This window comes from Balaenoptera physalus (genome assembly GCF_965194825.1).
Source record: "Balaenoptera physalus genome assembly, chromosome: 4".
In the NCBI taxonomy this organism is placed as follows: domain Eukaryota; kingdom Metazoa; phylum Chordata; class Mammalia; order Artiodactyla; family Balaenopteridae; genus Balaenoptera; species Balaenoptera physalus.
Window position 1 is genome coordinate 80373217 of NC_138891.1, and position 25566 is coordinate 80398782.

General features: G+C 36.6%; 1 protein-coding gene across 6 annotated transcripts in view; it reads left to right on the forward strand.

Annotated features, from left to right (window-relative positions):
• The window catches only part of GSK3B (glycogen synthase kinase 3 beta), a 206145-nt gene that overhangs the window by 110943 nt on the left and 69636 nt on the right, over window positions 1–25566 (forward strand). For all 6 annotated transcript variants that reach the window (XM_082460066.1, XM_082460065.1, XM_082460063.1 and 3 more), the window contains 3 exons: window positions 13972–14082; window positions 15912–16042; window positions 23208–23314. In XM_082460066.1, the coding sequence (XP_082316192.1) occupies window positions 13972–14082; window positions 15912–16042; window positions 23208–23314 (349 nt within the window). The remainder of the gene's footprint in view (window positions 1–13971; window positions 14083–15911; window positions 16043–23207; window positions 23315–25566) is intronic.

Sequence of the window (25566 nt, forward strand, 5' to 3'; positions counted from 1 at the left end):
CCTCATAAATTATAAATGTTACTAACAGCAATAAGATGCTAACTATCATCTGCTTGAAAATGTGAATCTAAGAGTTTCTTTTTAATGTCAATTATTACCTTGTTTTTATGTTATTTTAATATTTTACTAAAACTAAAATATTATTACATTCATATTATAAAAAAATTGAGGTAACACAGAAAGGCAGTAAACAACAGTAAAATCTTCTTTACCCTAATCCCTAACTCCCCAAATCCCTTTCCACAGAGGTGAATTTCCTATGTGCATATATGAGCACATATATCATAGGTTAATATAACAGCATAATAATATGGCCTTTATGTCTATGTGCATAGACACTGCACCCAGTTCCCTCTGTTGTTAACATCTAATGTTAGTATGGTACGTTTATTAGAATTAATGAACCAGTATTGATAACATTATTATGTATCCATAGTTTATTCAGATTTCCTTAGTTTTTGTTTTTTTTTAATATTTATATACTTATTCAGCTCTTACTTGAGGCATGTGGGATCTAGTTCCCTGACCAAACCCAGTGCCCTGCATTGGGAGCATGGAGTGTTAACCACTGGACCACCAGAGAAGTCCCAGATTTCCTTAGTTTTTACCTAATGTCTTTTTTCTCTTCCATGATCCTGTTTAAGCTACCATAGTGCATTTAGTTATTATGCCTCTTAGGCTCCTCTTGGCCCTGGCAATTTCTCAGACTTACCTTGTTTTTGATGACCTTGACAGTTTTGAGGAATACTAGGTAGAGATTTTGTGGACTGCCTCACTATTGGAATTCATCTGATGTTTATCTCATAATAAACTAGGGCTATAGGTTATTTGGAAAAAGACCACAGAGTGCTGTTTTCATCACATCATATCAAGGGTATGTGCTATCAATAAGACATGCTATTAATCTTGATTACCTGGCTGACCTTGTATTTTTCAGTTTTCGCCACTGTAAAGTTGCTCTTTTTCCCCCATTTCCATGCTGTATCCTTTGGAAGGAAATCACTATCCGTAGCCCACACCTAAGAAGAGGGGAGTTATTTTCCTTAAGGGCAAAGTTGCTACATAAACTGTTTGGATTTCTTTTGCGTGAAAGATTGTCTCTTCTCCCCCATTTATTAATCTATTATTTACTTATATCAGTGTGGACTCATGCGTATTTATTTTATACTTTGGGTTATAATCTAATACTATATTTTATTAATCAAATTGTTCCTGCTTTGGTTATTGGGAGCTCTTTGCAGTTAGCATCTGTTCTCCTTTGACATACCCCCATTAATGTGGGCCTCAGTTTTGTTTTGGTTTGTGTTTTTGAGCATGTCTACTTTCTGGCATATAGATTATTTTAAATTTCTTTTCACAAATCTTCAATCATCTTTGTGTATGTGCATGCACATATACATAAGCACACACACACGGAATTGTTTTCATAGACTTAATTCCTAGAAATGGCATTGCTGAGTTGAAATGGGTGTCTGTTCATCTTCACTTTGGGATGAATGTATTAGCCCATTGACTTCCCAAAAGATTGCAAGAGTTGGGACATTCACCAGAAGTGTATAATGGTGCATTTTGGACAGTGACACTGTTCCAATACTTAGTTTTCTCAGATTGAATGTTCTTTTCCAATTTGATATATAAGAAATGGTAGCTGATTGTTATTTTTATTGTATTTCTTTAATTATGAATGAGGTTGAGCATCTTTCTACATTTTTGTTTGCCATTTGTATGGCCATGTATTCGTGCCCCTTTCCATTTTTTTCTATTAGAATGTTAGTCTTTTGTTATTGACTTATAAGAGCCATTTGCATTTTGTAAATTTATTTATTTATTTATTTATTTTGGCTGTGTTGGGTCTTCGTTGCCACGCACGGGCTTTCTCTAGTTGCATTGAGCAGGTGCTACTCTTCGTTGTGGTGCGCAGGCTTCTCATTGCGGTGGCTTCTCTTGTTGCAGAGCGCAGGCTCTAGGTATGTGGGCTTCAGTAGTTGTGGCTCGTGGGCTCTAGAGCGCAGGCTCAGTAGTTGCGGCTCACGGGCTTAGCTGCTCCGCGGCACGTGGGATCTTCCCAGTCCAGGGCTCGAACCCATGTCCCCTGCACTAGGAGGTGGATTATTAACCACTGCGCCACCAGGGAAGTCTCATTTGCATTTTAAACAAAAACAAGTTAGTTCTTTGTCTTGTGTAAGCAAAATTTTTTTCCAAATTGTCATATATTTGGTTTGTTCTGGTTTTTTTGAAAGTAGTATAAATGTTTTACATTTTTATGTAATCAGATTGGCATTATTTTCCTTAATAGCTTATAAATATTTTGCCCTACAACATTTGCAAGCATCTTTTCTTCTGGTACATTTTTATGTAATTTTGATATTTATTTTCTTTGAAGGTGTGAGATAAGGATGAAGCTTGCCGTAATCATTGTTGTATGCTAGGTTCTCATCTCTTTCCCCATTCCCTCCCTCAGTCTCCCAAGCAAAAGAATGTTTCTCTTTTTCCTAATCCACACCCACTTTACTGTTCGTATTATTTCCATCTTTAGCCAGCCTGGCACATTCATCAGAGAAAAGGCATCTACTTTGAAGGTTTTTCTGCTAGTGCAAGTTCCCTAAACCCAATTCTGAGGAGAATCCAGGGCTATCATGGTACTTTGTTGGATGTCTTTTTACTGGGTTCTCTTATATGCTGCTTTGCATCCCATCAAATTTTTAGAATGCTAGCATGGTTCTACTTAAAACTGCAGCTTCAAGCAATTTTGTTTCCCTGACTTGAAAAATTATTTGGGGGTAAGAGCATCATAGTAAGTAGTCTCTGTCTTCCAATGGATGAAGTTATCACAGCTTTTGCTGAGTTTTTGTTAGGTGTGATCAAAATTTTGTCATTCAAATTTCTTAACTCAGTGAACAGTTTTAGAGTGGAGTTCATAGAGGAGGGATTATCAGCAGTTAGAGAATAGTTTATTAATAAAAATGATTACTGAACCATTGAGAGAAATATTCCCGAAGTTGTACATCATGTAATTTGGAAGCCTAGTAACTGTTCTCTGAAATTAGTACTTTCTCATTATGTTAGTAGACTGTTTTCAGTATCTCCAGCTAAATGATACTCTTTATGTTGTATTTTTATACTTGGCTTTTACAATTCACTGCTAATCTGTGAATATTCAGGCATTCTGTTTGCTAACTCAAAAGAGAGAGATTACATTAAGAAAACGGCAGGCCTGAGATTTTCCAGAAAATTACAAGTGATAGAAATGCAGAAACCTGATCCTTCTTTCTTCTTGAAATATTAGTATCCTCAGTCTCGTGAATTATCTTTTACGTAAACCTCCAAACAAAGCTACTTTGGAAACGTGAAAATAGTAGTTTCTCTGCTGTGATGACATTTCCTAGGAATGGGCACTTCCCCCTCAGGGATTACTCCTGAGGCTGTTTAATTTACAGCAGAACATCTGTAGGTTTAACAAGAGCATTTAAAGAATATGATGTTAAGCCCATTTATTTCAAATTGGTATTGGTGGTAGTATTACTTGTTGTTAGTTTCGGTTTTCAGTCTTAGGACTAATTGTATATATACAATTTTTGGATTTGATTTGAATACAAGTTCAGAGCCATGAAGTGAAGGGTTGTTCAAAGTGCCTTTGAGTATAGACACCTCCAGTGTCTCAGAAAATGAAGATAGTCAAAATGACAACTTTTAAATGTCAGAGAGATAGTTATACTTACAAAATGGACAGACCCCCTCTATGGTGCTAAAGAAAATTGACAAGTTGTTGATTAGTTAATGAAGTGAATAAATAAAATTTATTTGAGCAAAAAGATAAGCTTATATTAATCTGCAAAGTACTGCTCCAAATATAATTTGAGCCTCCATATTTCTCACAGTATAATAAATGAGAACATTTGACCTATCACAGACATGGTTTCGATAACCTTCCGTTGATGTGTTTTGTTTTGTTAATATTATGAATAAAATATACTGCCTAAAAATGGATATCATCAGTACATCAAATGAAGCCTGAATTGTACAAAGTAGAGTGGAATTATCTTTGTTGATCTGAACACAGTACTTCTACTGTAACCTAATATTGCGTCAAATTTTTTCATTAGCTGCATCTCAATGTTGATTCCTTTTGAGCTCTGTTCAGTTACACCTATCATTTATTTTCCAGATGAATTACTAAGTCTTAATCTGTCATTCTACATAATAAATTGATACTTTGATTTTAATCATAGGGTTTTATATTTATCTTTGTTAAGTTTTATGTTGTGGGTTTGGCTTAGCATTCTAGACTACTAGAGTCCTTTAAATTCATATTTAGTCTTCCATTTTAAGCCATTCTTCCTAGGTTTGTGGCAATATTAGGTGGTTGTGTTAAAGTCAGAAAATTGTAAATTGACTGCCAGATTCATCCTCTGATGTGTTTTATTTTGCAAGCACATTGTTAATTTTTTTTTTTTTTAATTAGAATGCTTTTAGTTAAGTCTTGTACTATCTGATTTACCAACCACTGCCTCTTACTGCATTATACATTTTGGCTTCATACATTTATATTTCTTGCTTAGCCATTTGCTCTTGTATCCCCTAATAAAGGAAATCATTTACAATAATTTGATTAGGACAAGGGAAGAACAGAGTTTGTAGCCCTACAACTAGAAATCTCTCTTGAACTTAGTATTCATTTTTTAGTCTTTTTATTCTTCACTTTTGATATGATTATTTAGCAAATGAATTAAATTACCGTACACATCTCCAGGTCATTTATAAATATATTGTGATTAACTTTGTCAAGTGATTTATTAAAATCAAGAAACCTTGTAATCAAATAATAGTTAAAAAAGAATAATTTTGGCATCCGTATTAATGACCCTTCCAAAACCCAAGACTTACCATTCCTCGGGTTCTACTTACACAGCAACCCCTTCAACACCAGTTCAGCATTTTTTATTTGTTTATTCTGTTTATCAGACCTCACCTTCACTTGGAACTAATTCTTACCTAAATCTTGATCTTTGAAATTTTCTTCCCTTAGCCCTCAGCATTACTTTTGCTACCCTCAGTTTTACATATAACCTATCTCTTATTTTACAAGAAATAGGGTCATCAGACATACATTCATTTTATTTATTCTTTCTAACACCTAATCACTTATTTTAGATGTACAGGGGGAAAAAATGTGGTATCGTTTCTTTTTTTTTTTTTTTTTTTTTTGTCAATCCCAATCGCCCAATTCAGCACACCACCATCCCCACCTCACCGCAGTTTTCCCCCTTTGGTGTCCATATGTCCATTCTCTACATCTGTGTCTCAACTTCTGCCCTGCAAACTGGCTCATCTGTACCATTTTTCTAGGTTCCACATACATGCATTAATATATGATATTTGTTTTTCTCTTTCTGACTTACTTCACTCTGTATGACAGTCTCTAGATCCATCCACGTCTCAACAAATGACTCAATTTCGTTCCTTTTTATGGCTGAGTAATATTCCATTGTATATATGTACCACATCTTCTTTATCCATTCGTCTGTTGATGGGCATTTAGGTTGCTTCCATGACCTGGCTATTGTAAATAGTGCTGCAATGAACATTCGGGTGCATGTGTCTTTTTGAATTACGGTTTTCTCTGGGTATATGCCCAGTAGTGGGATTGCTGGGTCATATGGTAATTCTATTTTTAGTTTTTTAAGGAACCTCCATATTGTTCTCCAGAGTGGCTGTATCAATTTACATTCCCACCAACAGTGCAAGAGGGTTCCCTTTTCTCCACACCCTCTCCAGCATTTGTTGTTTGTAGATTTTCTGATGATCCTCATTCTAACAGGAGTGAGGTGATACCTCATTGTAGTTTTGATTTGCATTTCTCTAATAATTAGTGATGTTGAGCAGCTTTTCATGTGCTTCGTGGCCGTCTGTATGTCTTCTTTGGAGAAATGTCTATTTAGGTCTTCTGCCCATTTTTGGATTGGGGTGTTTGTTTCTTTGATATTGAGCTGAATGAGCTGTTTATATATTTTGGAGATTAATCCTTTGTCCGTTGATTCATTTGCAAATATTTTCTCCCATTCTGAGGGTTGTCTTTTCGTCTTGTTTATGGTTTCCTTTGCTGTGCAAAAGCTTTGAAGTTTCATTAGGTCCCACTTGTTTATTTTTGTTTTTATTTCCATTACTCTAGGAGGTGGATCAAAAAAGATCTTGCTGTGATTTATGTCAAAGAGTGTTCTTCCTATGTTTTCCTCTAAGAGTTTTATAGTGTCCAGTCTTATATTTAGGTCTCTAATCCATTTTGAGTTTATTTTTGTGTATGGTGTTAGGGAGTATTCTAATTTCATTCTTTTACATGTAGCTGTCCAGTTTTCCCAGCACCACTTATTGAAGAGACTGTCTTTTCTCCATTGTATATCTTTGCCTCCTTTGTCATAGATTAGTTGACCATAGGTGCGTGGGTTAATCTCTGGGCTTTCTATCTTGTTCCATTGATCTATGTTTCTGTTTTTGTGCCAGTACCATATTGTCTTGATTACTGTAGCTTTGTAGTATAGTCTGAAGTCAGGGAGTCTGATTCCTCCAGCTCCATTTTTTTGCCTCAAGACTGCTTTGGCTATTCGGGGTCTTTTGTGTCTCCATACAAATTTTAAGATGATTTGTTCTAGCTCCGTAAAAAATGCCATTGGTAATTTGATAGGGATTGCATTGAATCTGTAGATTGCTTTGGGTAGTATACTCATTTTCACAATGTTGATTCTTCCAATCCAAGAACATGGTATATCTCTCCATCTGTTGGTATCATCTTTAATTTCTTTCATCAGTGTCTTATAGTTTTCTGCATACAGTTCTTTTGTCTCCCTAGGTAGGTTTATTCCTAGGTATTTTATTCTTTTTGTTGCAGTGGTAAATGGGAGTGTTTCCATAATTTCTCTTTCAGATTTTTCCTCATTAGTGTATAGGAATGCAAGAGATTTCTGTGCATTAATTTTGTATCCTGCAACTTTACCATATTCATTAATTAGCTCTAGCAGTTTTCTGGTGGCAGTTTTAGGATTCTCTATGTATAGTATCATGTCATCCGCAAACAGTGACAGTTTTACTTCCTCTTTTCCAATTTGTATTCCTTTTATTTCTTTTTCTTCTCTGATTGCCGTGGCTAGGACTTCCAGAACTATGTTGAATAATAGTGGTGAGAGTGGACATCCTTGTCTCGTTCCTGATCTTAGAGGAAATGCTTTCAGTTTTTCACCATTGAGAATGATGTTTGCTGTGGGTTTGTCATATATGGCCTTTATTATGTTGAGGTAGGTTCCCTCTATGCCCACTTTCTGGAGAGTTTTTATCATAAATGGGTGTTGAATTTTGTCAAAAGCTTTTTCTGCATCTATTGAGATGATCATATGGTTTTTATTCTTCAGTTTGTTAATATGGTGTATCACATTGATTGATTTGCGTATATTGAAGAATCCTTGCATCCCTGGGATAAATCCCACTTGATCGTGGTGTATGATCCTTTTAATGTGTTGTTGGATTCTGTTTGCTAGTATTTTGTTGAGGATTTTTGCATCTATATTCATCAGTGATATTGGTCTGTAATTTTCTTTTTTTGTAGTGTCCTTGTCTGGTTTTGGTATCAGGGTGATGGTGGCCTCATAGAATGAGTTTGGGAGTGTTCCTTCCTCTGCAATTTTTTGGAAGAGTTTGAGAAGGATGGGTGTTAGCTCTTCTCTAAATGTTTGATAGAATTCACCTGTGAAGCCATCTGGTCCTGGACTTTTGTTTGTTGGAAGATTTTTAATCACAGTTTCAATTTCATTACTTGTGATTGGTCTGTTCATATTTTCTGTTTCTTCCTGATTCAGTCTTGGAAGGTTATACCTTTCTAAGAATTTGTCCATTTCTTCCAGGTTGTCCATTTTATTGGCATAAAGTTGCTTATAGTAGTCTCTTAGGATGTTTTGTATTTCTGTGGTGTCTGTTGTAACTTCTCCTTTTTCATTTCTGATTTTATTGATTTGAGTCCTCTCCCTCTTTTTCTTGATGAGTCTGGCTAATGGCTTATCAATTTTGTTTATCTTCTCAAAGAACCAACTTTTAGTTTTATTGATCTTTGCTATTGTTTTCTTTGTTTCTATCTCATTTATTTCTGCTCTGATCTTTATGATTTCTTTCCTTCTGCTAACTTTGGGTTTTGTTTGTTCTTCTTTCTCTAGTTTCTTTAGGTGTAAGGTTAGATTGTTTACTTGAGATTTTTCTTGTTTCTTTAGGTAGGCTTGTATAGCTATAAACTTCCCTCTTAGAACCGCTTTTGCTGCATCCCATAGGTTTTGGGTCGTCGTGTTTTCATTGTCATTTGTCTCTAGGTATTTTTTTATTTCCTCTTTGATTTCTTCAGTGATCTTTTGGTTATTTAGTAACGTATTGTTTAGCCTCCATGTGTTTGTCTTTTTTACGTTTTTTTCCCTGTAATTCATTTCTAATCTCATAGCGTTGTGGTCAGAAAAGATGCTTGGTATGATTTCAATTTTCTTAAATTTACTGAGGCTTGATTTGTGACCCAAGATGTGATCTATCCTGGAGAATGTTCCGTGCGCACTTGAGAAGAATGTGTAATCTGCTGTTTTTGGATGGAATGTCCTATATATATCAATTAAATCTATCTGGTCTATTGTGTCATTTAAAGCTTCTGTTTCCTTATTTATTTTCATTTTGGATGATCTGTCCATTGGTGTAAGTGAAGTGTTAAAGTCCCCCACTATTATTGTGTTACTGTCGATTTCCTCTTTTATAGCTGTTAGCAGTTGCCTTATGTATTGAGGTGCTCCTATGTTGGGTGCATATATATTTATAATTGTTATATCTTCTTCTTGGATTGATCCCTGGATCATTATGTAGTGTCCTTCCTTGTCTCTTGTAACATTCTTTATTTTAAAGTCTATTTTATCTGATATGAGTATAGCTACTCCAGCTTTCTTTTGATTTCCATTTGCATGGAATATCTTTTTCCATCCCCTAACTTTCAGTCTGTATGTGTCCCTAGGTCTAAAGTGGGTCTCTTGTAGACAGCATATATATGGGTCCTGTTTTTGTATCCATTCAGCCAGTCTATGTCTTTTGGTTGGGGCGTTTAATCCATTCACGTTTAAGGTAATTATCGATATGTATGTTCCTATGACCATTTTCTTAATTGTTTTGGGTTTGTTTTTGTAGGTCCTTTTCTTCTCTTGTGTTTCCCACTTAGAGAAGTTCCTTTAGCATTTGTTGTAGAGCTGGTTTGGTGGTGCTGAATTCTCTTAGCTTTTGCTTGTCTGTAAAGCTTTTGATTTCTCCATCAAATCTAAATGAGATCCTTGCCGGGTAGAGTAATCTTGGTTGTAGGTTCTTCCCTTTCATCACTTTAAGTATATCATGCCACTCCCTTCTGGCTTGCAGAGTTTCTGCTGAGAAATCAGCTGTTAACCTTATGGGAGTTCCCTTGTATGTTATTTGTCGTTTTTCCCTTGCTGCTTTCAATAATTTTTCTTTGTCTTTAATTTTTGCCACTTTGATTACTATGTGTCTCGGCATGTTTCTCCTTGGGTTTATTCTGTATGGGACTCTCTGCGCTTCCTGGACTTGGGTGGCTATCTCCTTTCCCATGTTAGGGAAGTTTTCGACTATAATCTCTTCAAATATTTTCTCTGATCCTTTCTCTCTCTCTTCTCCTTCTGGGACCCCTATAATGCGAATGTTGTTGCGTTTAATGTTGTCCCAGAGGTCTCTTAGGCCGTCTTCATTTCTTTTCATTCTTTTTTCTTTAGTCTGTTCCGCAGCAGTGAATTCCACCATTCTGTCTTCCAGGTCACTTATCCGTTCTTCTGCCTCAGTTATTCTGCTATTGATTCCTTCTAGTGTAGTTTTCATTTCAGTTATTGTATTGGTCATCTCTGTTTGTTTGTTCTTTAATTCTTCTAGGTCTTTGTTAATCATTTCTTGCATCTTCTCAATCTTTGCCTCCATTCTTATTCCGAGGTCCTGGATCATCTTCACTATCATTATTCTGAATTCTTTCTCTGGAAGGTTGCCTATCTCCACTTCATTTAGTTGTTTTTCTGGGGTTTTTTCTTGTTCCTTCATCTGGTATATAGCCCTCTGCCTTTTCATCTTCTCTATCTTTCTGTAACTGTCTCGTTTCTTTTTAAAGATGATAAAAGTTAAAATTAAGTATTATGTGCCAGGTAATATGCTTCAAGAGCTGTGTATGATTATTTCTAATAATCGCATGACAATCTTTTAAAGTAGGTATCATCATTAGCACTATTTTACAGGAAACTGTGGCTTCAAGAGGTTAAGTAACTTGCTGTGGTCACATAACTTGTAGTAGCAGTGTTGGGACTTCCGTGTAGTTTGTGTGACTCATGCTAACCTTGCCTCTTAATTACTACACGGTATAACTTCTCTGTGTTTTTGTTTTCCTGTTCTTGTGATGTTCTAGAACCTTGTTTCATCAGTTGTCCCTTTTCTTTTGTTTCTTAAAACTTTTCTATCTTTATCCAGTCAGCATACAAATAAATTTGGGTCTCTTAGCCACTAAAAACTACAAACAAAAAGCACATTTAAAATTTTTCTTTGACTTTTGTTTCCCCTCAAGTTACCAGCTCCCAGCTCTCTCCTTACTTTCACCACTAGAGATTTTGTAAGAACAAACTAAATTAACTGCCTCCTATTTCTTACCTGCCATCTGCTCACTCATGAACTCAGTACAGGTTGGTTGCTATTGGCACCATGCTCTGAAACTGCTCTTTCCAACACCGTCACTGAACCATGGTATACCAGATCCAACAGCCTTTTCAATCCCATCCTTCCTGCCATTGAAACACTTTGCTGTTCCACATCTCATCATTATTGAAACTCAACTTTGGATCTTTCGATGCTCGTCTTTCCTTGTGCTTTTATGCCTCTTAGTTCTCATTGCTGAGTTGTCCCCTAATGTCTTAAGGGAAGTTTCGTTCTTAATTTTCAAGAATCTTATACTCAATCCTTTCCTCACTCTCTTACTGTATACACTCTTCTTAGGTGAGTGATTCTTGTTCTTACAGTTTCAGCTATTGCCTAAATCTCTAGCTATGCTCTACTCTTGTTTTCTGAGTTTGACTTGACCAACCACCTATGTATTTCCAACCACCTATGGAACAAAGCTACCTAAAATGTTCTGATATTCATTAAATAAAAGTTCAACTTTTTCCCTCACACCTTTTTGCTCTTTTTACGTTCCTTGTCTCATCACCTGCCTAGTTGCCCAGGTTTAGAGACTGTTAAATTAATCCAAACTTCTTTGTTTCTCAGGTTCTCTATTACTCTCTTGTTTAACTAGCCAATATACCTGTCTCCCACCTCCTTTTTTAAAAATCCTTATTACCTATGCCCTAGTCTAGGCCTTGGATTCTTGTAGGAGGTTTCCAGCTGCTCACACTGCTTTCATTATCATGTTCCCAACTTCCCCCTCTGCCTTTAAGTCCAGGCTAGTGGATATACTAGCCTGGATTTAAAGGCAGAGGTCCCAGGATATATATGAATTTGGGAGTCATCAGTGTATAGTAGTATTGAGCCATTAGACTGGATGAGTGGGCTTACACAAAGAACAGAGGTCTGAGGACTGAGCCTTAAGATCCTCTGTTCCTTAAGAGATAAAGGAGAATAGAAGGAACCAGAAATAGAGAGCCAGAAGAGCTGTCTTTAAGGTAGGATGAAAACCAGAAGAGTATAGTGTTCTAAAACCCAAGTGAAGCAAGTGTTTCAAAGAAGGGAACGTGATCGACTTGTCAGATGGTAGTGCTAAGTCAAGTAAAAGAGAGGGAAAGATGATGCCTGAAAATTAGCATTGAATACAGCAACAAGGAGATTATTGATCTTGATGAATAATTATTGTGGAATAGTGGTGGTGAAATTCTATTGGAGTAAGTTTTAGAGAGAATGAGAAGAGCCAGGTATTGGAGAAAGTCAGTTTAGACATCTCTTGAAGAATTTTGCTGTTAAAGGGGCCAGAAAATAGGATGGTGGTGATTAGTGCGATTAGAGATTCTTTTTAACGATGGGAGAAATAACAAGTTTATGTGCTGATTGTAATGCTCTCACAGAGAGAGAATAATCGACAGAGAAAGAAAAATTACTGAAACAATGAGTGTGAATAGGAAAAGCACAGTAGTTTGTTCACATGCAGCAGAGTTTGCCTTAGAAAGGAGCTTGGTCAGCTTATCTCTAGTTAGAGTAGTGAAGGAAAAGCATCTGGGGGTAGATGCTGGTAAATGGGTACATGTAGTGGTACAAGCAAGGTATCAGCTGAGGGTGAGGATGGGAGAAGAGTTTAAAAACAGGCCTTTGCTATTGTTTACTAACTCCCTTGTTAGAGAGTGAGGGTAATGTTAGACCATGGAATTTAAGCTATGGAGGGAAGAGAGGAGAACATGAAAGACTGAGGGAAAGTGAAAAGGTAGTAGGGTCAATGGCATGCTGCCTCACTAAACTGTTTCCTGAGATCTGCTCTGTTCTTTGACCTCACATCTTTTTTTTTTTTTTATTTTTGGTTGTGTTGTGTCTTCGTTGCTGCGCGCGGGCTTTCTCTAGTTGCGGTGAGTGGGGGCTACTCTTCGTTGCGTTGCACAGGCTTCTCATTGTCATGGCTTCCCTTGTTGTGGAGCACAGGCTCTAGGCACGCGGGCTTCAGTAGTTGCGGCACGTGGGCTCAGTAGTCGTGGCTCGCGGGCTCTAGAGCGCAGGCTCAGTAGTTGTGGCACATGGGCTTAGTTGCTCTGCAGCGTGTGGGATCTTCCTGGACCAGGGCTCGAACCCGTGTCCCCTGAATTGGCAGGCGGATTCTTAACCACTGTGCCATCAGGGAAGCCTGACCTCACATCTTGAATATAGTTTTCTCTCTGCCTGAAATGCCCCTTTCATACTCAATTTAGATGACATGTCTTTTACCTGCACCCTTACTTCCTTACTTCCTCTGCAATGACTACTGACATATAGAAAATGCTCAATAAATGCTGAAAATTGAAATTCTTCACTTTAGTTTGGCAGGTAAGATGATTTCAAACTGGGAAGATTGTGAAGTTTTACCTGCAGATATTCCTACTCAGTAGCCAGTTCTAGACTTGAACACAGTGATTCTCAACTTTGTGTTCTGCTTCAGTTTGCTTATCTGATATTATTCACATGAACAGGGTGAGGGTAGCACTCTCTTCTTCTTTCCTACTTGGTACTTAGTTGGAATTCCCTTCTTTCTTTCCACTGATCTTGGATTGGTGTCTTTATGCTGCTGTGAATGGATGTTTAAACATATGACCTGCAGTAAACTTGTGAGTATGGTAACTCGCTGCCTTATAAGTTATTCTTTTTTTTTCTTCAGTTAATTTTAGAAGACAAGTGATTATTTTACTAATTATAGACTAATTAACTAATATAACTAATCAAATAACCATAGAATCTTTTTAAGGAGAAATTTTGAAGTCCAACTTTTCATGCTATAGTTGAAGAAGCGGAAGCCTAGAGAGATTAAATGACTTGCATACATCAGTTAGCAGAGCTAGGGCTAGAAATGCACATTTCTTAGCTCCCAGTTCAATACTTATTTTACTACCATGACACCTTTCCTGATAGGATATAAGAGCACTGATTCTCAAACTAGAAAATATGAAGTTTTGTGACAGGTAATATCCTCTAAAATCATATAACCAAAATAACAGTTTAAATATGACTAGCAATCTTAACAGTCTTGAAATGGCTGTGTTTTTGCCATGAAATTGTTAGTAAAAAAAATGTGGTAGACTTGTTTTTACTATTATGGTTATATTCTGAATTAATTTTGTATAATTAAAATGGAACACATGAATCTTTTCTTTAAAAATCTGAATAAGTGAATGTATAGAGAATTTACTCTAATTTGAATATTTAAAGACTAGTTCCTAATCTTGTTTTTTTGGTTTGTTTGTTTTTAATAAACTCTTTCAGAAAGATGAGGTCTATCTTAATCTGGTGCTGGACTATGTTCCGGAAACAGTATACAGAGTTGCCAGACACTATAGTCGAGCCAAACAGACGCTCCCTGTGATCTATGTTAAGGTATGTAAAAATGGAACAATTTCCCATTTTAGTTATTATGAACAAGGGAGAGCGCTGGGTGTATTTTAACTATATTATTACATCTCATTCTGAGGGGGGAAAGCTGCAAAGTAGGTATTGCTAGAGTTTCATTAAATTTTTGTACAGTTTTAAAGCGTGAAGTCTTCCCTTTTTAAACTTTCATGACGCGGGTATTAAAGATACTTGTCATCTTTCTGACAAATGAACTTTTTCACAGACAATTATGGGTTTTTATTTTGCTACCTATAGCACCTTTTAATTTAATTTCTTATAACCCTTATTGTGCCACAGGCTGAAATAGGAGCAAGCGTATCCTATAAAATTATAAAAATATGGTTATAAATATTACCAAATGCAATGTTTTATTGCCATTTATAGATATAGTGTGTCCATAGCTGAAGTTTAAACTTTTCATAATTTTAAATATGCACAGGCTCTATTAAGGTGTTAATTAATTTTTGGTACCTGATGTCAATGTCATCTTTTTTATTTGATACAACTCATGTTAGAGTGGCTTGCAGTTTATCCAACATAATTACGACTGAAGTTGTGGTAGATTATTAGAAACAGATTATTTGTTTAACTATGACATTGTGAAAATTAACTAGGAGTTAAGTTTAAAAGTTCAGCTTTCTAAGTACAATTTTTTGCATTTTACCTTTTATACAAATAGCTCTAGAAAATAAAATGGCATTGATTCTGAATGTTTTGAGTATTGAAGTTTTTACTTAATAGTTATAGTTTTAAGCTTTATAGTAATAAAATGGATTTTGCTGATGGGATTACTATAGTGGTGTTAATATGTTCCTCTGTCCTCAGTATTTCCTGTAAATTGGTGATTCAGTATATTTTTGTAGGAGTCAAGACCACTTCATATGTAGATGATACCTTATGTCAGTGCTTTATCTGACTTTTAACTCTCTTTTTGTTGTTTTTCACCAAGATACTGGTATCTCTGATTTGAATCATTTCAAAAGTTCTTTTCATGGTATATAACTTTGGGGTAGAGGTCAGAAGGTGAGGAGTCAGAAAAATTTATAAGTGAACCAGAACACTGACCTTGGAACAAATAGAAGGTTTAAGATATACTCACTTTCTTCACAAAGACTGTCTCTTCTCCAGTCAAGAGTCTAATTCTTTCTCCCACACAGACCCAGTTTCTCAGTGTATGTTGTTTTGTAATAAAATTGAAATAAATATTCTTTTAAATTGATGTCAGTAGTCATCTAGAATCTGTTTTTAAATGGCATTTTGAAGTCTACTTAATTCTGAAGGATATTAACAGAAGAATGGTGTTGCTATTAATAGATTTACTGATGTCTTGATAGTCCATTGATAACAGATTTTCTCAGTTCACGTGTGAGTTTTCCCAGACCTCTGTATCAATAACCTCTGGCCCTGACAAAGGATGATGAACTTAAAAAACAGAAGACTTGGCTTCTGGTCTAAACATTGGTACTTGTTAGTCACATGATTTGGAATACCCCTCTGAGTTTTTAAATCTGTGTTTAGGGGAAAAAAGGTTTGTGGTGAGATGTTAGTAAAATAAAAATTATAACAGCACATTGTAAATTTTCCTTTTTTAAGTTATTAAAAGATGGTACAAATATAACATTGGTTAACTAAACTATAATTAGCTAATGGATAGAGAAATGACATAAAACTTGTTTAAGAAAGACTGAGTGCAAACAATCCCCAGCTTTTCACTATTCTTTTCTGGAAATCTGTTACTTTGTTTCCTGCATAAGGACTCTGAATTGTTTGGGATAGAAAGTAAGTATTCAATTAATTTTTACTCTTTATTCCAGTTGTATATGTATCAGCTGTTCCGAAGTTTAGCCTATATCCATTCTTTTGGAATCTGCCATCGGGATATTAAACCACAGAACCTCTTGTTGGATCCTGATACAGCTGTCTTAAAACTCTGTGACTTTGGAAGGTAAGCTAGCTCTCTTTTCTTCTCCCTTCCTTCCCTCCTCTCCAGCCCCACCCTCCCACCCTGTATACTCTTTTCGTTACCTTTTGTTACCCTTACTCAGGGACTATAAACTAGTGCAGTTTCTTGTGAGGGTAGTTTTGGTAACTTCTGTCAGAATTTTAGTCTTTCATCCAGCAATTTAACTCCTAGGAACTGTTCCCTTACAAATACTCACACATTTACAAAATATTGTATATACCAGGATTTTTATCATAGAATTGTATATAAATGGTGGCAGTAGGAACATTACCAGATAAATTATGGTACATAATACATATAATGTAATACATGCAGCTGTTAAAAAGAAAGGAGTAGCTCTCTGTGAATGGAAAAGGAATGATCTCTAAGAATTATTAAATTCAAAAAAGCAAGGTCAAGACTCTGTATAGTATGTTCCCTTTTGTATTCTAAAAACACAGAGAGTATAGGCATATGTACACAGATGCATAGCTTATTTTTGGAATGATATAAATTCATAATATTGATTGCTCCTAGGAGCAAGTCCCATTTGTTTATTTTTGTTTTTATTTCCGTTACTCTAGGAGGTGGGTCAAAAAAGATCTTGCTGTGGTTTATGTCAGAGAGTGTTTTTCCTATGTTTTCCTCTAAGACTTTTAATAGTGTCTGGTCTTACATTTAGGTCTTTAATCCATTTTGAGTTTATTTTTGTGTATGGTGTTACGGAGTGTTCTAATTTCATTCTTTTACATGTAGCTGTCCAGTTTTCCCAGCACCACTTATTGAAGAGGCTGTCTTTTCTCCATTGTATGTTCTTGCCTTCTTTGTCATAAATTAGGTGCCCATATGTGTGTGGGTTTATCTCTGGGCATTCTATCCTGTACCATTGATCTATATTTCTGCATTTGTGCCAGTACTATACTGTCTTGATTACTATAGCTTTGTGGTGTAGTTTGAAGTCGGGGAATCTGATTCCTTCAACTCCATTTTTCTTTGTCAAGATTGCTTTGGCTGTTCGGGGTCTTTTGAGTTTCCATATGAATTGTAAAATTTTTTCTTCTAATTCTGTGAAGAATGCCATTGGTAGTTTGATAGGGATTGCATTGAATCTATAGATTGCTTTGGGTAGTATAGTCATTTTCACAATATTGATTCTTCCAATCCAAGAACATTGTATATTTCTCCATCTGTTTATGTCATCTTTGATTTCTTTCATCAGTGTTTTATAGTTTTCTGAGTACAAGTCTTTTGCCTCCTTAAGCAGGTTTATTCCTAGTTGTTTTATTCTTTTTGTTGCAGTGGTAAATGGGAGTGTTTCCTTAATTTCTCTTTCTGGTTTTTCATTGTTGGTGTATAGGAATGCCAGAGATTTCTGTGCATTAATTTTGTATCCTACTACTTTACCAAATTCACTGGTTAGTTCTACTGGTTTTCTGGTGGCGTCTTTAGGATTTTCTATGTATAGTGTATGTCATCTGCAGACAGTGACAGTTTTACTTCTTCTTTTCCAATTTGTATTCCTTTTATTTCTTTTTCTTCTTTGATTGCTGTGGCTAGGACTTCCAAAACTATGTTGAATAAGGGTGGTGAGAGTGGGCATCCTTGTCTTGTTCCTGATCTTAGTGAAAATGCTTTCAGTTTTTCACCATTGAGTATGATGCTTACTGTGGATTTGTCATATATAGCCTTTATTATGTTGAGGAAGGTTCCCTCTATACCCATTTTCTGGAGAGCTTTTATCATAAATATGTGTTGAATTTTGTCAAAAGCTTTTTCTGCATCTATTGAGATGATCGTATGGTTTTTATTCCTTAACTTGTTAATGTGGTGCATCACATTGATTGATTTGTGTATACTGAAGAATCCTTGCATCCCTGGGATAAATCCCACTTGATCATGGTGTATGATCCTTTTAATGTGTTGTTGGATTCTGTTTGCTAGTATTTTGTTCAGGATTTTTGCATCTGTGTTCATCAGTGATATTGGTCTATAATTTTCTTTTTTTGTGATATCTTTTTCTGGTTTTGGTGACAGTGTGATGGTGGCTTCATAGAATTAATTTGGGAGTGTTTCTCCCTCTGCAATTTTTTGAAAGAGTTTGAGAAGGATAGGTGTTAGTTCTTCTCTAAATGTTTGATAGAATTTGCCTGTTAGAATTCGCCTGTGAAGCCATCTGGTCCTGAACTTTCGTTTGTTGGAAGATTTTTAATTACGGTTTCAATTTCATTACTTGTGATAGGTCTGTTTATATTTTCTACTTCTTCCTGGTTCAGTCTTGGAAAACTGTACCTTTCCAAGAACTTGTCAGTTTCTTCGTGGTTGTCCATTTTATTGGCATATAGTTGTTTGTAGTAGTCTCTTATAATCCTTTGTATTTCTGCAGTGTCAGTTGTGATTTCTCCGTTTTCATTTCTAATTTTATTTATTTGCATCCTCTCCCTTTTTTTCTTGATGAGTCTGGCTAAGGGTTTATCAATTTTGTTTCTCTTCTCAAAGACCCAGCTTTTAGTTTTATTGATCTTTGCTATAGATTTCTTCATTTCTATTTCTATGATTTCTTTCCTTCTACTGACTTTGGGTTTTCTTTGGTCTTCTTTCTCTGGTTGTTTTAAGTGTAGGGCTAGATTGTTTATTTGAGATTATTCTTGTTTCTTGAGGTGAGGTTGAATTGCTGTAAACTTCCCTCTTAGAACTGCTTTTGCTGCGTCCCATAGGTTTTGGGTCATCATGTTTTCATTGTCATTTGTTTCTATGTATTTTTTTATTTCTTCTTTGATTTCTTCAGTGATCTCTTGGTTATTTAGTAGCACACTGTTTAGCCTCCATGTATTTGTGTTTTTTACAGTTTTTGTCCTGTAATTGATTTCCAGTCTCATAGCGTTGTGGTCAGAAAAGATGCTTGATATGATTTCAATTTTCTTAAATCTTCCGAGGCTTGATTTGTGACCCAAGATGTGATCTGTCCTGGAGAATGTTCCATGTGCAGTTGAGAAGAAAGTGTATTCTGCCACTTTTGGCTGGAATGTTCTATAAATATCAGTTAGATCTATCTGGTCTATTCTGTCATTTAAAGCTTGTGTTTCCTTATTTAGTTTCTGTTTGGATGATCTGTCCATGGGTGTAAGTGGGGTGTTAAAGTCCCCTAATATTATTGTGTTACTGTCAATTTCTCCTTTCATGGTTGTTAGCATTTGCCTTATGTATTGAGGTGCTCCTATGTTGGGTGCATAAACATTCATAATTGTTATATCTTCTTCTTGGCTTGATCCTTTGATCATTATGTAGTGTCCCTCCTTATCTCTTGTAACAGTCTTTATTTTAAAGTCTATTTTATCTGATATGAGTATTGCTACTCCAGCTTTCCTTTGATTTCCATTTGCATGGAATATCTTTTTCCATCCCTTCACTTTCAGTCTGTATGTGTCCCTAGGTCTGAAGTGGGTCTCTTGTAGACAGCATATATATGGGTCTTGTTTTTGTATCCATTCAGCCAGTCTGTGTCTTTTGGTTGGGGCCTTTAATCCATTTATAGTCAAGGTTATTATCGATATGTATGTTCCTATGACCATTTTCTTAATTGTTTTGGGTTTGTTTTTGTGGGTCTTTTTCTTCTCTTGTGTCTCTGGCTTACAGAAGTTTCTTTAGCATTTGTTGTAAAGCTGGTTTGGTGCTGCTGAATTCTCTTAGCTTTTGCTTGTCTGAAAAGCTTTTGACTTCTCCATTGAATCTGAATGAGATCCCTGCTGGGTAGAGTACTCTTGGTTGTAGGTTCTTCTCTTTCATCACTTAAAGTATATCCTGCCACTCCCTTCTGGCCTGCAGAGTTTCTGCTGAAAAATCAGCTGATAACCTTATGGGGATTCCTTTGTAAGTTATTTTTTGTTTTTCGCTTGCTGCTTTTAATATTTTTTCTTTGAATTTAATTTTTATTAGTTTGATTAATATGTGTCTTGGTGTGTTTTTCGTAGGGTTTATCCTGTATGGGACTCTCTGTGCTTCCTGAACTTGGATGACTAATTTCCTTTCCCCTGTTAGGGAAGTTTTCAACTATAATCTCTTCAAATATTTTCCCAGACCCTTTCTTTTTCTCTTCTTCTTCTGGGACCTCTATAATTCGAATGTTGGTGCATTTAGTGTTGTCCCAGAGATCTCTGAGATTGTCTTCAATCTTTTCATTCTTTTTTCTTTATTCTGCTCCTCAGCAATTATTTCCACCATTTTGTCTTCCAGCTCACTTATTCGTCTTTCTGCCTCAGTTATTCTGTTATCAATTCCTTCTAGTGTATTTTTCATTTCAGTTATTGTGTTGTTCATCTCTGTTTGTTCTTTAGTTCTTCTAGATCTTTGTTACACATTTCTTGTATTTTCTCAGTCCATGCCTCCATTCTATTTCCGAGATTCTGGATCATCTTTACTATCATTACTCTGAATTCTTTTCAGATAGATTGCCTATTTCCTCTTCATTTATTTGGTCTTGTAGGTTTTTACCTTGCTTCTTAATCTGTGACATATTTTTTAGCCATCTCTTTTTTTTTTTTTTCCCTAATGGGTGGGATTGTGTTTCTGACTTACTGGTTGTTTGACCTGAGGCTTCCAACACTGGAGTTTATAGGCTATTGGGTAGAGCTGGGTCTTGGCGCTGAGATGAGGAACTCCGTGAGATCTCACTCCAACGAACATTTCCTGAGGCCTGAGGTTCTCTGTTAGTCCAGTGGTTCGGACTCGGAGCTCCCACCGCAGGAATTTCGGCCCAACCCTGGGTTCGTGAACCAAGGTCCCGCAAGCTGCCTGGGGCAGCAAAAAAAAAACAGTAACAAAGTAAAAAATAAACAGATATGTTAGGAAGAATATAAAAATAAAAGTATAGATGAATTAACAACCAGAAGGCACATCAGTACCATAATAGTAAAAAAGAGGAGGAGGGAAAAGAAAAAAGAAAAAAAAGGGGCGGGGGGAGGCCTTGGCTGTGGAGGGCGGGGCCTAAGCAAAGGTGAGGTTTGGGCGGTGGGCAGAGCCAATGCTCAGGACTGACAGGGCTGGAAAAGGCCCTGGGGGCTGTGAGGGGTGGGGCTTAGGCTCAAGGAACAGAAGGGACCCAGGTTTGCCCCCCCAGCCCTGGTCTCAGAGGGTGGGGGGGACCTCACAGGGGAGCCCAGCAATCTTCTTGGGCTCTAGTGGGTGCGGCAGTTGCCCTCTGCTCCTTTCCCTCTCCTCCCGGAGGGCCCCTCCCATCTGCCTCTCCTGTTCTCCCCTCGGCCTCCTTCCTATGCCCCCAAGGACCCACGAGACCTGGAGGGGGCTTTGGAGGGCAGGGGATCGGTCTGGGAGCTCAGCAGGCTGCCTGGGGCCCCAGTGGGCGGGGCAGTCGCCCTCTGCTTCTCTCCTGTCCCTCCTGGATGGCTCCTCCCACCTGCCACTCCTCATCTCCCCAGCCTCCCTCTTATGCCCCCAGGACCCACATGGCCTGGTTGGGGCTCTGGAGGCGGGGTACTGGCTTGAGAGCTCAGCAGGCTCCCCAGCCCAAGTGGGCCAGGTGATCACCCTCTGCTCCTGTCCTTCTCTTCCCAGAGAGTCCCTCCCGCCTGCCTCTCCTGATCTCCCTGGCCTCAGGGGCGCAAATCCTGTCTGGTCTCCACTGCTTCGCCCCCCTCAGTCCCCCTACTTCCTACCGGTTCACTTTGGGGTTCCTACTATCTCCTTGGGTGTCAGCGTTCCCCACCAGCGGCTGGCAGGCACACTAGTTGTGGGGAGAAGCTAACTCTGTGTCTTCCCACACCACCATCTTGACTCCGCCTAGTTCACTTTTAATAGCTCTGATAACAAAGCTGCCTTTTTTGTTTTTAATGGACAGTTTGAGCAAGTAGAGTTTGGGATACACTTTGAAGGTAGCTCCATCAAGTGGCATTTCTAATATTACCTTCTTTATCAGTGAATTTTCTGACTAAATAATTGGAATCCGTCTTGTTAATTTAGAAAATTCTTTATAAGGTAGAAAGGTTTTATCAGTTTTGCTGAAAAAGTGTCTTAATTTTCACGCAGCCTAAAAACAGGGATTAGTATTTATTAGTTTATGAAATGGCTGCTGTATGTCAAACCTTGGTGAGAATGTTAAATAAACTGCCTCCCACCTTCAAAACTTGTGATGAAGGAAGACCAGGTTATGGTCAGACTTATCATCGACCAGAAATAAATGGAAGAAAAGAAAGCTCAAACTGAAACCTTTGTGACTACTTTCATCTATCTCTACTCTGATTTTCCTGTACCTTTGCCTAAAAAATTTTTTTTACCTTTTCTTGTTACTTACTTTTTTACTATTTTGATTTTGTTGTTTGTATTTATTTACTGTATTTATCTTTCCTTTTATTTTATGTCAAAATGGTTAGCTTCTATAGCAGTTTATTTATTTCAGTGTGCCTTCAAGTTTTCTTGAGAGGTACTTCAAAAGAAACTAATTTTAATATTTAAAATACATGCCACAAAGTATTTGGGAAGGAAAGTTGGATTAAGAGAATGTGTGATTTAACTTACGACAGCAGAATTAGAATTCATGGACCGTGAATTATCTCTGCCCTACAGGAAAGGGCCTATCTTTTTTTATTGGATAACGAATGTTTAGACAGTTAATAAATTGACCAAATGGTGGGAAAAAATAAAGTAGATTGGATCTGCAAGCCTTGGGATACTCACTCTGAGTCAGAAGTCAAATTTTGAGAGAGTGGCCAATTTCTTACCTTTTTAAAAAACATATTGGGTAAGCAGTATTCATTCTTATATTATAATCTATTACTGTGCTTTTTGGTGAGGGGAAGTACCTCTCATTTTTCTGCCCTTTCTTCTTTGTATTTTAAAGGTGGAATTCAGGGAACAAGAGCAGAAGAAATTCAACATTTATCATTTTGTGATTTTTTAAAAATCTTTTTCCTCAGGTGACAGTTAACAAATGCATTCTTTAAAAGTTACTGTTCTTTTTTCAGAGTGATATGTTAAAATTATAAGTTTGTTTTGTCAGAGACAGTTATGGTTTATATTTTCTTTTTCTTATATATTGCATGATTGGAATTATGGGAATCTTAGATAAGCATTGTGCTGCGAATGATAGCAGTTTACGATAGCAATGATACGGTTTAGATTTAATTTAAAGAATTTCTGCTTTTGATTTTTTTATTAGTGCAAAGCAGCTGGTCCGAGGAGAACCCAATGTTTCGTATATCTGTTCTCGGTACTATAGGGCACCAGAGTTGATCTTTGGAGCCACTGATTATACCTCTAGTATAGGTAAGTAATGGACCTGAATATAATGGCTTGTAATTATTTATTGCATCTTGTTTTTAGTAATTTAGTATTACTAATCTGTACTTAAATATAAATATGCCTTGAAATATATTTCTTCTTAAAGATTGATATGCAAAAATGTGTAGAATTTAAGATATATTTACTATTCTACTTTTACGTTTCTTGTATTATAAGCTACTCCTTTGTGATTGTGTGATTTCTTTAGGATTACAGTTATTTTTAACTTAAAATTTTAAATAAATTCTAAGTATGCCTTTTCTTCACTTAAAAAAAAAATTCCCCTGAAATATTCCGTTCTGAGCTTGATCACCAGTTGGAGAATTTGCATCCATTAAGTTTATGATTAAAGTGGTAGGATGACCATATTACTGACACTCCTGCTGTGCTGTCTCAGTTGGTTATTTAAGTCAGCTCAAAAGGAACAATCTGATTTTTTCATTAGTAGTTTGGATAAACCCACCGATTCTGTAGAATTTGTCACAAAAGACCTTTAATGATAGAAGGAATTGAATAGAGACAGTTTGCTTCATTCTTCATTGACCTCCTCGTCTACCTCATTTTAGCCCACTAGTAGTAGTGCACATACAGAGTACGATCAGTTGGACATGAATAGGAAGCTAAGAAAGGAGCAACCTTAGGGTGGCATGCAGGTGGAGGTCAACTTTATTTTATTGTTATATATTGCTTCTGAAGAGAATTCCTTAGTCCAAAAGCATACAAATACCAAACAAACAAAAAAATAAATGCGGTTTGCCTCTTTTATTTATTTTTAATTTATTTATTTTATTTTTGGCTGCATTGGGTCTTCATTGCTGCACACGGGCTTTCTCTAGTTGCAGCGAGCGGGGGCTACTCTTCGTTGCAGTGCATGTGCTTCTCATTGCGGTGGCTTCTCTTGTGGAGCATGGGCTTGGTGCGCGGGCTTCAGCATTTGCGGCACGTGGGCTCAGTAGTTGTGGCTCGCGGGCTCTAGAGCGCAGTCTCAGTAGTTGTGGCGCACAGGCTTAGTTGCTCCATGGCATGTGGGATCTTCCTGGCCCAGGGATCGAACCCATGTCCCCTGCATTGACAGGCAGATTCTTAACCACTGCACCTCCAGGGAAGTCCTGGTTTGCTTCTTTTAAAAAAGTCATGACCATATTATCTGACATATTAAGGCATGTTTACATAAACCTTTAACCCTCTTAAGAGTATATTACTTCTATAAATGTCCATGTGCCTAGCAGTCCTTTGGGAATACTTCTCACAAAAAAAGGGCCAGTGTAATCTGTTTCCTCTACTAGGAATCAATTTTCTGGATATTATGAGTATCTGCTTTCCAGTAGCCTCCTTTGCATGACTAAAACCAGATTCTGATGTTCTAGGCGTAGCACTCACCATAGGCCACTGATACAGCTGGGGCCTTTTGAACCCTAACAAGCCTAGATTTGGCTTTCCCTTTTAGATTTAGGATACTTGCTTCTTAAGACTCTGGAAGATTTATAAATAAACAAAAATAAATATATTTAAAAGTGTTCTAATACAAATATATTTTGGAAATATTTTTAACAATGGTATTAAAAGTGAAAGAGTAGCTGGACAAAATCAACTTGAATTTCTTAAATGAATTTTCTGTCATTATTTTTCCAAGCCAGTAAAATGTAGTCATTGGAGCAGGGATTTCCAATTCCTCTTTTTTTTTTTTTAATTTAATTTTTATTTTATATTGGAATATAGTTGACTTACAATGTTGTGTTAGTTTCGAATTCCTCTTGTTAGTGCATCTTACCACATCAGACTGATAAAATTATTTGTTGTCCCCATGCCATTCACCATTCTTCTCCTTCCCTACTGGTAGATGGAAAGCCCAGCAATGATTTATGTTCATCTCCCTAAAACACTTGTTTGCTGATTCATACAAAACCCAGGAATCCAGAAACTGAAAATTCGCTTTTTCTTGCAGGAAGTCTTAGGTAATGGGCTCTAAATAGAGTACCCATATAATTTGTCTTTTCATTTGGTAATACTTTTTAAGAGAGAAAGGGGATGCTCTTCATAATTATCCCAGGACAGTCATTTAGACCAGGACCATCGTGGGTAAGCCAGGATGTACGCTTTATTTTTTTTATTTAGTAAATTTATTTATAAATTATTAAAATTTATTAATTAAATTATTTTTTTAAAGTTTTCTCCCAAGATTGAGGTTTCTGCTTTGACTTAAAAGTGAATTATATTTTGTAATTTGTAGAATAAAA